This window comes from Acinonyx jubatus, chromosome B4, assembly GCF_027475565.1.
Source record: "Acinonyx jubatus isolate Ajub_Pintada_27869175 chromosome B4, VMU_Ajub_asm_v1.0, whole genome shotgun sequence".
Lineage (NCBI taxonomy): Eukaryota > Metazoa > Chordata > Mammalia > Carnivora > Felidae > Acinonyx > Acinonyx jubatus.
Genome location: NC_069387.1, coordinates 24,389,471 through 24,402,982, shown reverse-complemented (window position 1 = coordinate 24,402,982; position 13,512 = coordinate 24,389,471). Strand labels below are relative to the sequence as shown.

Here is a 13,512-nt window from a genome sequence, read left to right as displayed (position 1 = left end):
AACTGTGAGATCATGACCTGAGCTGAAGTTGGATGCTCAATTGACTGAGCCACCCAGGCACCCCAAGCTCTTTTTTTAAAGTTTACTTACTTATTTTGAGAGAGAGAGAGAAAGACAGAAACACAGAGAGAAAGAGAAAGAGAGAAAGAGAAAGAAAGAGAAAGAGAGAGAGACAGAGAGAGAGAGAATCCAAAGCAGGCTCGACGTTGTCAGTACAGAGCCTGATGCGGGGCTTGATCTCATGAACTGTGAGATAATGACCTGAGCCAAGATCAAGAGTCTAGCCACTTAACCAACTAAGCAACCCAGGAGCCTCTCTCTCTCTTTTTTTTTTTTTTAAAGATTTTATTTTGAAGTAATCTCTGCACCCAATGTGGGGCCTGAACCCACAACCCTGACATCAAAAGTCCAATGCTCCACTGACTGAGGCAGCCAGGAGCCCCTTAAAAGCTCTTCCTCTTCTATTACCAAGCACCCTACTTCTACCCCTAACAAGGTACTGGTAATTTTACACTCGAAAAATTTTCTATGAAGTGGTAGTTAGCTTTTGGATCAGTCTTTTCTTAAATAACCAATATTTTCAGAAGTAGATCCTTTTTATTTTTTATTATTTTTGAAAAATTATTTTATTTATTTTTTAAGTAATCTCTCCACCCAATGCAGGGCTCAAACTCACAACCTGAGATAAAGAGTCACATGCTCTATCCACGGAGCCAGCCAAGCGCCCCTAGATCCTTTTTATTAAAAAAAAAATTATTACATTGATTTATATAAATCTGATCAACACAGATTACACTTACATGCTGTTATACAGGATCAACAGTGGAAGAAGACAAATTCAAAAGCTCACCTGCGAAGCAGTTAGCGTTTCCAGTTTATGAAGTCTCTGAAGGACGTTCTGCATATCCTCCTGCAGGCGCATGAGGACGAGAGCAATCTGTTCATTGAGGCTGCCTCTTGACCCTCTGTCTGAGCCCCAGCGTTCCCCATCACCTCCACTTCCCACTTGCCGACCCTTGGATCCTTCACTCAAGGGTTGCATTCTATGCCCTATTTTAAGAGAGCAAAATCAGTTAGTTTTAAATAATTCTTACGAAAGTAGAAAGAGTGTGTTTTATTCATTTTCCTGTGTTATTTCTTTGAGATCTAAATCTCCAAAGCAGAGTGGAAGCAATCAGGAAGTACACAAAATACCAGGAGCAAAGAAGTAGCTATAGAAGCTTCTACTGATATTGATATAATCAAAGATTCTCTTCGCTAATGTTTTACAATGTACTTACTACACTAGTACATGACAAAATGCATATAATTCACACATAATTCACATATTTGAGATGCATTCTCAAAAATTCTTTACTAATAAGGTAAAAAGATTGAAGAAATTCAAAGAGTACTTTTTTTTTTAATGTTTATTTTTCAGAGAGACACAGAGAGAGAGCATGCACACGTGTGCACATGAGCGGGGGAAGGGCAAAGAGAGAGAGGGAGACAGAGAATCCAAAGCAGGCTCCTGGCTGACAGTAGACAGCTGGATGTGGGGCTCAAACTCATGAACAGTAAGAGTATGACATGAGCCAAAGTTGGATGATTAACCAACAGAGCCACCCAGGTGCCCCAAACCCAAAAGGTTTTTAAATGTATTTCTCTTTTTATAAATTCTATTGCACTTACCACTACTAAGATTTTGTCATATATCCATTATTTTTCCCATGCATGTATTTATAGAATAGGCATTACCCCAACACATAATTTTGTGTTCTTCTCTTTAAAAATATCATAAATGTTTATCTGCATTTTTACATTTTATTACAAAAACACTGAAATGGCTACATAAATTCCCCAGCATGGCCATGAATGAATTTACTCAATCGTTCTCCACTTTTGGATAAGATAATTCCAATTTTTTGCAATTACAAATAATACTGACATGGGGCACCTGGGTGGCTCAGTTGGTTGAGCATCTTACTCTCGATCTCAGCTTAGGTCATGGTCTCATGGTTCATGGGATCGAGCACCATGCCGGGCTCTGTGCTGGGAGTACAGAGCCTGCCTCTAAAAATAATAAATAAACATTTAAAAAAAAAAACAAAACAGGGGCATCTAGGTGGCTCAGTCAGTTAAGCATCTGATTTTGGCTTAGGCCACGATCTCGCAGTTCATGAGTTTGAGCCCCACGTTGGGCTCTGTGCTGACAGCTCAGAGGCTGGAGCCTGCTTTGGATTCTGTGTCTCCCTCTCTCTCTGCCCCTCCCTCGCTTGCACTCTGCCTCTCTCTCTCTCAAAAATAAATAAACGTTAAAAAAAAAAAAACCCAAAACCAAAAAACAAATAACACTGCAATGAATGTCTTTGTATACAAATTCTCACCCAAATGTCTGCTGATTTCTTTAGAAAAAACAGAATCAAAAAAGGAGAGTTACTGGGTCAAAGGATGACAAGTTAGTAGAAGTTCTTAATGAGTGTTACCAAGGTATTTTTCAGAAAGGCTGCAACAGTTTTATATTGCAGCATATAAAAAGCACTACTGTGCCTAAATGGAGTTTAAGAGTTTCTATATGTTTGCTAATACAATAGGTAAGTTTTGTTTATTTTATTTTAAATAATAAACAGGAAACTGTTTGCCTCATTGCCCTTTGGCATTCTGGAGCCCTACAGCAGCAACTGGATTCCCAAAGCTGCGCTTGCAACAAGCAGTGTTTGTTCTTGCAAAAGAAATGGAATGAGAGCTGTTTGTCAAGTTAAACTTCAAAGAGTACACTGAGGTGTTGTGCCTGATGTTATTTTCTTTGCTTTTTTGAAAACGTTTATTTATTTATTGTGAGAGAGAGAGCATGCGCACAAGAGGGGCAGAGAGAGAACCCCCATGCAGGCTCCACCCTGCCAGTGCAGAGTCCGATGCAAGGGCTTGATCCCATGAACCCCGAGATCATGACCTGAGCTGAAATCAAACGTCAGATGCTCAACTGACTGAGCCACCCAGGCACCCCTGATGCCATTTTCAAGAAGACCTCTACTCTTGTATTGAAAGGAAGTAAATTTTGAAGTGGTTCTTCAAGAAAAGAACCACTTCAGCTATTGGTATAGAATTTACAAGGGGAAAAGTCTGGTCTGTGGCTTAGTTTTTTTTCCTTCATCCTTAAGAGATTGAGATATTCAGGAAACAAAAATAATATAAAAACAGGGAGGGGGACGAAACAGAAGAGAGTCATAAATATGGAGAACAGACTGAGGGTTACGGGAGGGGTTGTGGGAGGGGGGATGGGCTAAATGGGTAAGGGGCACTAAGGAATCTATTCCTGAAATCATTGTTGCACTATATGCTAACTAATTTGGATGTAAATTAAAAAAAATATAAATAAAAATTGTTTCTCCAAAAAAAAAAAAAGAGATTCATATATTCTGTGACGGCCTGTCAGTGGGTACTGATGACACTAGAGAATTACTCTCTTCTCTGCTCACTTTACTATATCCTATGTCATAGTCAACTTTCAAACAAGCCTTCGCAAAGACAGAATTAATCAGACCATTCCCCTGTTATGGTAAATCCCCATCTCCAGTCATTATCTAATTACTCATTTTTTTTTCTTCAGAGCACTTATCATTCACAAAGAATCTCAATTATTTACTTATTTACTGTTAGCTCCCCTTTACTGGAACATGAGCTCCGCAAAAAGAGGGGCTTTGTCCTGTTCTCTATAGCATCCCTCCAGAACAGGGCCTGACAAAGAAAAGCTCAATAAGATTTGTTTAATGCTGAGGCAGATTTACGGTAAGGCTCACGAAGCTTCACTTCAGGGGCTGCCACTTGTATGGACCCCTGTGATTGCTGGGAGTTGTAATGTTTTGTAGGCGGGGTGAAGTCAGGGTTGTCAATAGAAAGCCTTTCATACATGCAATTTTGGTAAATTGCCTAAAGAAAGGGATCTGAATCCAAGCCTCTAGTAATATGTTGTGATCTTTCTCTTCTTCATTAAATACTCACAATTTGGTATATGTTAAAATGGTAATTTTTAAGAATAATGTTCCTAATACCATTAATCTTCTCTTTTCTTCCCCGTCTTCATTTGTTTTATTTTATGTAGATTTTTTTCAATCAGAAATGCAGCTAATCCTTTAACTTTTTATGACCTCATGAAATTATGCAGGGATTTTCCTTTTTTTAAGTGTACAATATAATGATTCAATACTTGTATATATTGTAAAATGATCACTGCAATAAGTTCAGTTAACATCTGTCACCATACAGTTACAGATTTTTTTTCCCTGTGATAATTTCTAAGATTTTTCTATCTTAGCAACTTTCTTTTTTTATTTTCTATTTTATTTTCTTTTAGAAAGACAGGTTGCAAGCCAGGGAGGGGGCAGAGGGGAAGAGAGAGAAAGAATCCCAAGCAAGCTCCATGCTCAGCTCTGGAGCCCACCATGGGGCCTGATCCCATGACCCTGGGATCATGACCTAAGCCGAAATCAAGAGTCGGATGTTCAAATGACTGCACCAGCCAGGCGCCCCAATCTTAGCAACTTTCAAATATGCAATACAGGTCTGATTAACTACGGATACCATGCTGTATGTTACATCCCCATGACTTACTTATTTTATAAATGGAAGTTTTTACCTTTTGACCCCGTGACATGTTTCACATCCCCTTCACACCTGCCTCTGGCAATCATCACTCTATCTATTTCTGTGTCTATAAGCTTGGTCTTTTGTTTTTGTTTTTTTAGATTCTACATATAAGTGAGATCATATGGTATTTGTCTTTCCATTAATTCTCTTTTCTGACAGTCCCTACTCATTCCTAACTATAAACCATCATAAATTAATACACACACACACACACACCCCCTTTGCTTCCCTCCTCAACTCTATTCTGTTACCTGATCACATTATCATTCTTAATGTTTACCTTTTTTTTTTTAACTTTAAAAATATGTTTATTTGTTTATTTTGAGAGATAGAGTGGGGGAGAGGGGCAGAGAGAGAGAGGGAAAGAGAGAATTCCAAGCAGGCTCTGTACTGTCAGCGCTGAGCCCGATGTGGGTCTCGACCCCTCAAACTGTGAGATCCTGACCTGAGCTGAAATCACACATCAGACCCTTAAGCAACTACGCCACCCAGTCACTCCTTAATGTTTGCCTTTGTATTGTTAAATGTTCTTTTATCTCTATTACTTGATTTGTCAGTTTTAAACAATATCTTTTGACTTAAGTAGGGAAATGTGCAAAAGACACAATTCAAATTTTTACCTACAGTAGGAAACAAAAGCGGAGGGGCATTTGGAGGAACCATTAACTGACTGTTCAAGGAGGATATAAATTTGGCTACTTCAAAAAACTGCATAAAAGATATAGAAATGGAATGTTTTCTCCTATACCTTCAGAGATTACACTACTATGCCTTGGGGGTGGGGGGTAGAGTCTAAGAAGCAAACTAGGTAAATTGAGAGTTCTAATGTCTCTCCTTACCTAAACTTTTCCCTTTTTGCTAATTAGTTTCTAAAGATAGTCAGTCAGCAAGAACAAAAAAGAATACACACCTCTCCCTCTTCTGACATTAGAGAATTCCTCATTTTCTCCACCCCGTCTCTCACGGTGTGGTGCTCCACTGTTACTTCGGCCATCTTCTCCTCCATGCTTTACTTCACCTTTTCCTTCAACTGCTACCACCTGCATATCCCCAATGTTGCCATTTCCTGGAGATCCTTGAACATCTTCAGGAAAACCAGGACTTTCCAAGGGCTGATTGGGATCACCACTCAAGTAATATCGAAATGGTCTGCCGTTTGACGTAAAGCTGTCTAAAGACTACAAATTTAAAACAACACTTAGTTAAAAGCTATAAACATAAGTTTTTGTGACAACAGAAGAATTACTGTTTTTATAAAACTTTTTTCATGTTATGATAGAAAATATTTTTCTAAAAAATGTATTCACCTTCTGCATCCTATATGTAGGAAAGAAATGGGATAGGAATGATTCATCCATGAATAAAGTATTGAGTAGTTCTGGCAATGAATTGTTCTCATGAGTCAGTCATTCATCCAAGAGACTTATAAAAATGTCTACTGCTCTTGTTCTAGTTACTATGCTAAATTCTAAGGATAATATGAAGAAAGAAATAGCTTGGTAAAGGAGAGAAGTAAGATCATTACAGCATAGTTTGGTAAGTAGTATGAAAAAGATGGACGAAGGGTGCTTGCTATAGGAACTCACAGGAGGGGTGCCTAACTCATATTGGGGCTCAGTGGAGACTTCCTGGAAGAAATGATATGAATTAAAACTTACAGAATGAGTATAAGCCAAGTCAACGGTGTAGTAGTGACGACAGCCTGTACCAATAAAGTAGTACTGGGACAGAGGCTGCTTTGAGAACTTCTGAGATTAGAGAATCAATAGGAGTTGAAGACTGAATGTGGGAATTACGGGAAAGGAAAAGACCAGATGGTTTTGTGATACTCACCAAGATAAGAAATACAGAGGACAAAGGGGTCTCAAGGAAACAGAGACAATGGTATAGTTATAGAGAAGTATAAATTGAGGTTCCTAGGCAAGATGTTTAATAGGTCAGTTAGAATTCAGAAGAGAGATATAGGTTGGAGATAAGAAACATCAGTATATGAGTAATGGCTGAAACCAAGGGAGTAGTCATATTCGTGAAGAACACCAAATTAAGGAGTCAAAGAAGAAGAAAAATTGAAATCAAGTTATTATGCCAAAGGGCATAATATATAAGAATGGTATATGGGGAGCCTAGGTGGCTCAGTCAGTTAAGTGGCCAACTCTTGGTTTCAGCTCAGGTGATGATCTTGCACATTTTGTGAGTTCGAGCCCCCCATCGGGCTCTGCGCTGACAGTGTGGGGCCTGCTTGGGATTCTCTCTCCTTCTCTCTCTCTCTCTGCCCCAACCCCGCCCCACTCACTCAGTCTCTCTCAAAATGAATAAACTTAAAAAAAAAAAAAAAGTATATATGGCAAATATTTCTAAGTTGTACATAGTTCATTGGATATTTAATAAAACATTTGTAATCATTAAAAAAAATCTTAGAAATCTAATCCACCTAGCAAAATTCCAGGTACACTGGTCTGTAATGGTCTACTGGTTTGCAATGATGTTGGAAGAATGTATACATGTATACAGAAAACATATTTCCTATCTCCAAATCTCTTTTCAGTTTCAGAACAGTACCTACAATCCATTATCTATTCCACTAAATGGTTATTCTAGAACCATTTCTATTTTTAGCTTCTACAAAGCAGTAACTGCTAATGATTGAATCTTTCAAAGTTTCAACCTTTTAGAAAGGGATCTATAAGCTACACAATTTATTTAAACTGGACTAAAAACAAAAACTGTAAAATAAAAAAGGTGACTTTCTTTTAAACAATTTGTTAAGTGAGATGAGGCCCTTGAAAGCATGAGGTCTTTTAACATGTTCAAAATTCAGTAAAACCAGAGATGCAATGGTTTCACACCATCAACCCTATGGAAAGGACAGAAACCAAGGTAATATAAATACAAGATAAAAACATTACTGTATGCAAAAAGCACCACACCCTTACGCCCGTCAGAATGGCTAGTATCCAAATGACAAGAAATAACAAGTGCTGGTAAGGATATGAAATGAGAACCCTTGTGTACTGTTGGTAGGAATGTAAATTGATGCAGCCGCTCTGGAAAACAGTATAGAGCTTCTTCACATAATTAAAAATAGAAATACCGTACACTCCAGTAATTCCACTATTGGGTATGTACCCAAAGAAAATGAACACACTAATTTGAAAAGATACATGCACGTTTATGTTTACTGCAGCATTATTTACAACAGCTAAGATAACAGAAGCAGCCCAAGGTGTTTATTGATAGATGAATGGAAAAAGAAAATATGGTATACATATACAATGGAACATCAACTCAGCCATGAAAAAGAATGAAATCTGGCCATTCTTGACAACATAGATGGACATAGAGGATATTAGGCTAAGTGAAATAAGTCAGACAGAGAAAGACAAATACCGTATTATTTCACTTACATGTGGAATCTAAAAAACAAACAAACAAAATCTAAACAAACTCTTAAATACAGAAAACAAACCGGTGGCTGCCAAAGCAGACGTGGATGGGGCGGGGTGGGCGGGGAGGATAGGTGAAATAAAGGGGATTAAGAGATACAAACTTCCATTCATAAAATAAGTAAGTGAAAAAGGTGGAAAGCACACCATAAGAAATATAGTCAATAATATTGCAATAGCATTGTATGGTGACTACACTTATCATGATGAGGACTGAGTAATGTACAGAATCACTGAATCAACATGTTGTATGCCTAAAACTAATATAACAGCATATGTCAATTATATTTCAAAACTTAAAAAAGAAGTCAGTGTGTAGAACAGATTTGAAAATTATTCGATTTTCTTGTATGTCAACATTTCAAACACAGGGTCTAGCATAAAGTTTACCTTCTGCCTCCCCATCTCACCTCCCTCAGGATATTTACAAATATAAATATAGTAACAAGTTAAAATAGTGAAATATTTTTGAACATTCAGGAATTTTATACATTTTTTAAATTCACAAAAATAATTCTACATACAAATGTTTATATATTTAAAAAAAATTTTAGAGGTGTATCTTCAAAGCCATGAACAGTGTACGTACATCTGCTATTAACAGAAGTTATGCACTGTATTCTGACATATCACTTTGAAAATCTGCCAATTAAAAAGTGTCGGGGCACCTGGGTGGCTCAGTCAGTTAAGTGTTTGACTTCGGCTCAGGTCATGATCTCGCAGTTTTTGAGTTCGAGCCGTGTGTCAGGCTCTGTGCTGAGAGCTTGGAGCCTGGAGCCTGCTTCGGATACTGTGTCTCCCTCTCTCTCTGCCCCTCCCCTGCTCACGCTCTGTCTCTCTCTGTCTCTTAATAATAAATAAACGTTAAAAAAAAATTTTTTTTTTAAAAAGTGTCATTTTGGGGCGCCTGGGTGGCGCAGTCGGTTAAGCGTCCAACTTCAACCAGGTCACGATCTCGCGGTCCGTGAGTTCGAGCCCCGCGTCAGGCTCTGGGCTGATGGCTCAGAGCCTGGAGCCTGTTTCCGATTCTGTGTCTCCCTCTCTCTCTGCCCCTCCCCCGTTCATGCTCTGTCTCTCTCTGTCCCCCAAAAAATAAATAAACGTTGAAAAAAAACAAATAAATAAAAAGTGTCATTTTTACCTCTTCTTGTCCAAACTGTTCCATGGAATCACAGTAGACCTCACTGTCTGAATCACTTGTCAAATGCTGAATTCCTGAAATATCTTCAACATGATCATCATTTATCTCTGAAAATGAACAAATGTCCAAGTGGGATTATTATTCTCTAACTGAAGAAAAATGCATTTATTCCACTCTCAAAATTTATCAGCTCTATATTATTTTCACACTGGAGACAAATTTATCAAGCCACACTTTTTTCTTTTAACGTACCAAAACTTCCAACATAGTTGATAATTTTTATTTGACAAGATTGTATTTTATCAAGTAATCATACAAAGACACTGTCCAGATCAAACCTTACAAAACAATCTTGTAAGGGAAAACGGACTACCAACTAGGAGGCCTAAATTGGTATGCAACTATGCAAATTCAGTTGTTACATTAAGTAATTATATTTCTTGCTTTCTTTATGTTTTTATTATTTATTTTTTGAGACAGTGAGAGAGAGCAAGCTGGGAGGATATGGGGGGGGGGGGAGGGAGGGAGGGAGGGAGGGAGGGAGAGAGAGAGAGAGAGAGAGAGAGAGAGAGAGAGAGAGAGGATCCCAAGCAGGCTCCACGCTATCCATACAGAGCTCAACGCGGGGCTCACACTTACAAACTCTTAAGATCACGACCTGAGCTGAAACCAAGAGTCAGATGTTTAACCGACTGAGCTGCCCAGGTGCCCCTCAAAATTTTATTTTAAAAAAACCATACAAAAACATAATTAAAAATGTCTCAATAAAAATATAAAAGCCCTGCCTCTAATTCACTATCTTTCAAAGCTATACACCCTTATAATATTAATAAACCCTAAGATATTATTGAATAAGAAGTTTTTAAATTCTAAATTGCTCCTAAATATCCTAAAACAATGAAAAGAACACTGCATTCATAGGAAAGAGGCTAGACAGACAATTATCCTGGGACAATACCTTGGTGAATGCAGACAGCAGTTTTTCCAGTTTGCTCCAAATTTTCATCTACAGCCTTTATTTCTTCAGCATTTTTCCCACTCAAGGAAGCACTGGCATGAATGTCATTCTGTATATCTTGAGTGGAGGTGTCTTTATCATAGCCATTAGTAACAATGATTTCCAAATTCTTATGATCTGCAGATTTCTTCATCATTTTCTTATCTTTTAAAAGGAAGTAGGGAGATTCATAAAAGTTCACAGTAGGTCAACTTCTGTATATATATTCTAATATCAGTAATCATTTCCCCAACCTACCATAATCCCTTTGAATGGTTTCCTACTTGGATCAGAGAGATGGGATACTCCTTGAAAAGGGATTTATTATATGCTGAAAGCTCATTCAAAACTACTTCAGTTCCCTGTGAATCTTCTAGAACCTATCTTATTTTATTTTTAAGTAGGCTCCACATCCAATGTAAGGCTCAAATTCATGACCCCAAGGTCAAAAGTCACATGCTCTACTGACTGAGCCAGCCAGGCATCCTTAGAATCCCCTTTAAAGATAACCTCTCAAGGTCTTTACACTCTCTCAAGCATAGGCAAATTGCCCTATGAGACCCAGAAGTACAAATGGGTCCACATAGTCAATGAAAAGATCCTTTGAAGAAAGTATTATCTGTCATACCCTACTGGAAAGTAAAGGCAAAAGTAAGCCGTATGGTTTGTTTTAGTGTCTGTCTGCCTCCCCTTTCTAAACCAATCTTCCCAGGAATCACTGGTACTCTTACTACCAGTGGGGCCCCCCACCCACAACGCAGTAGCCTATGACTCCAATGTTCTCTCTCCATCAAAACTTCCTATATCCAATTCTCCATTCTATTCTTGACAAGGTATTGAGAGTTTAAACATTTCTCCTCTTCTTGGTAAGCCACATATGCATATTTATATTGGCAACAATACCTAAAATGAATACATTTCTTCTTTTTGTTTCTTTAAGTAAACTATGCCAAACATGGGGCTCCAACTCACAACCCCAAGATCAACAGCTGCATGATATACTGACTAAGCCAGCCCGGCACCCTATAAAATGAATACATTTCTAATGCAGCATTTCAGGCATTACATTTAGAGGAGTGGTCCATTCTTGTTAGTGTTCAATTCTATCTATGCACTTTTGGTCCACAGAAAGTATGGTGATAAGGTCAACAGCCCACATCCCACCATACACACTATTCTCATACAACACCAAATCAGTCCCAACTTCTCCATATTCTTTCATCTATTTTTTAAAGATTTTATTCTTAAGTAATCTTTACATCCAACGTGGGGCTAAAACTCAACCCCGAGATCAAGAGTCATGTGCTCTATTGACTGAGACAGTCAGGCGTCCCTTCTTTTATCTAATTGAATGTAAAATTATTCGTTCGTCATCCAAAGATTACCATCAGCACTTTGTTCCGCTCCTTTCACTTCTTCTTGGGCCTCTTCTTCCTCAGACTCAGCTCCACTATCACTGCTTTCGGCTTTACCATTAACAGTTTTGGCATTTGGAGTAGAAGTCAGAACGTTACCAAGATCTAAAATATGAAATGATCACTTAATCTCTAGTGCTATAACACACAATCATGCTGTAATTTACAAATAATACTGCCCTTTATAATAACTAATAAAATAATTTTGAAGTAAAAGTTAGAATTTTGACATATATCTGCAAGTATTCTTTTCCTTGATTATACATACATTACATAAAGAAACTCCTTCAGTTTACAACAAAAGTGATAAAGCTATCTTAAAACCTTCCTAAACAAGGCAGAGGGTGAGTTATTTTTAAGTTAATATCAATCAAAATAGAAAAGTTAGAGATGAAGGATCCTCTTTACACACAGTAAATAAAGAGACAGTTGCTATATCCTAGCATACTGAAAACATAAACACAACAATATCATCAATATCATCAACAGAACTACATTTAAAAATTTTTTATCCTTTTCTTACCTTTAAGGCTTTAGGTACACTATCTATATTATTATGTCTTTATATTTATTTTTATTTTAAAGCATCCATTAATGTGATCAATCATTTAAAAAGGCACATTGTCCTACTGGCCAGTCATATCTTGAGAGGAAATTCATCAGAATTTTTCAAATGTTAATATGCATAGGAATCACCTTAGATCTAGTTAAAATGCAGATTCTGAATCAGCAAGTCTGGGGTGGCCTAAGATTCTGCATTACCATAAGGCTCCCACATGATGCCAATGCCTTTGGTTACTGTACTTCATTTTGAGAGGGAGGGAATTACATTTCCATCACCCTATAAGATAATAAAGGCCTCCTACGTGGCTACTGGTCAAAAACAGTGGTCTCTCTCCATAAATTTTTGTGCTTCATTTTCACTTACACGAATGCATTTTGTTTTGTTTTTTTAATTTTTTTTAACGTTTTTATTTATTTTTGAGACAGGGAGAGACAGAGCATGAACAGGGGAGAGTCAGAGAGAGGGAGACACACAGAATCTGAAACAGGCTCCAGGCTCTGAGCTGTCAGCACAGAGCCCGACGGGGGGGCTTGAACCCACAGACCGCGAGATCATGACCTGAGCCAAAGCCGGATGCCTAACTGACTGAGCCACCCAGGCGCCCCCACAAACGCATTTTGAATGCTTCCCTGCATCTCAAACAACATATTAAATGTCAAAATCTCCATACATTTTAAACAGGTACAGAAGAGTAAAAACTCAACTCTATCATTGCCATTATGTTCTACTCTCTCTTAGAGAACCATGGCAGCATCACAGTTTATAAATCTTGCTCTCTCCCTGACAACCAAGAAAAAGAATAACAACAACAAAAAACAAGAAACAAAAACACCCACCACTCATGGACATCTTCAACAAAACTAAGCAACAGGAAATCTCCCAAACCCCCATTAAATGGCATTTCTGTGATGAGAGGTGTAGAAAGCACAGAGAATTACTCACTAGCCCTACTCAACATCCAAAATTCAGTTCATGACAATAGTCACATGATTATCACAATAGATGCTGACAAAGCATTTGACATGACAATAATGTTGATGAGATTAAAAATGTAAGAGAATTTCCTCAATCTGATAAAGGGCATCTACAAAAATGTACAACTAACATAACAATTAATGTTAAACGATTGAATGTTTTTTGCTCCTAAAATAAGGAACAAGAAAGAATGAAGAAAAAAATAAAAAATAAAATAAGGAACAAGACAAGGATGTCTGCTTTTGCCATCTCTGTTTAGTATCGTACTAGAAGTTCTTGCCATGGCAATTAGGCAAGAAACATAAATAAAATGCATCCAGATTGAAAAGGAAGAAGTAAGCACATGACAT

General features: G+C 37.8%; 1 protein-coding gene across 7 annotated transcripts in view; it reads right to left on the bottom strand.

Moving 5' to 3' along the window:
- Window positions 1-13,512, bottom strand: part of ACBD5 (acyl-CoA binding domain containing 5) — a 46,312-nt gene that overhangs the window by 13,921 nt on the left and 18,879 nt on the right. For all 7 annotated transcript variants that reach the window (XR_003425271.2, XR_003425269.2, XR_003425270.2 and 4 more), the window contains 5 exons: window positions 11,593-11,727; window positions 10,169-10,372; window positions 9,211-9,317; window positions 5,537-5,804; window positions 851-1,050 (listed from right to left, as the gene is read on the bottom strand). Coding sequence is in view for 3 of the 7 variants with exons in the window: in XM_053225415.1 (XP_053081390.1) it covers window positions 851-1,050; window positions 5,537-5,804; window positions 9,211-9,317; window positions 10,169-10,372; window positions 11,593-11,727 (914 nt within the window). In the remaining 4 variants the exon portion in view is untranslated. The remainder of the gene's footprint in view (window positions 1-850; window positions 1,051-5,536; window positions 5,805-9,210; window positions 9,318-10,168; window positions 10,373-11,592; window positions 11,728-13,512) is intronic.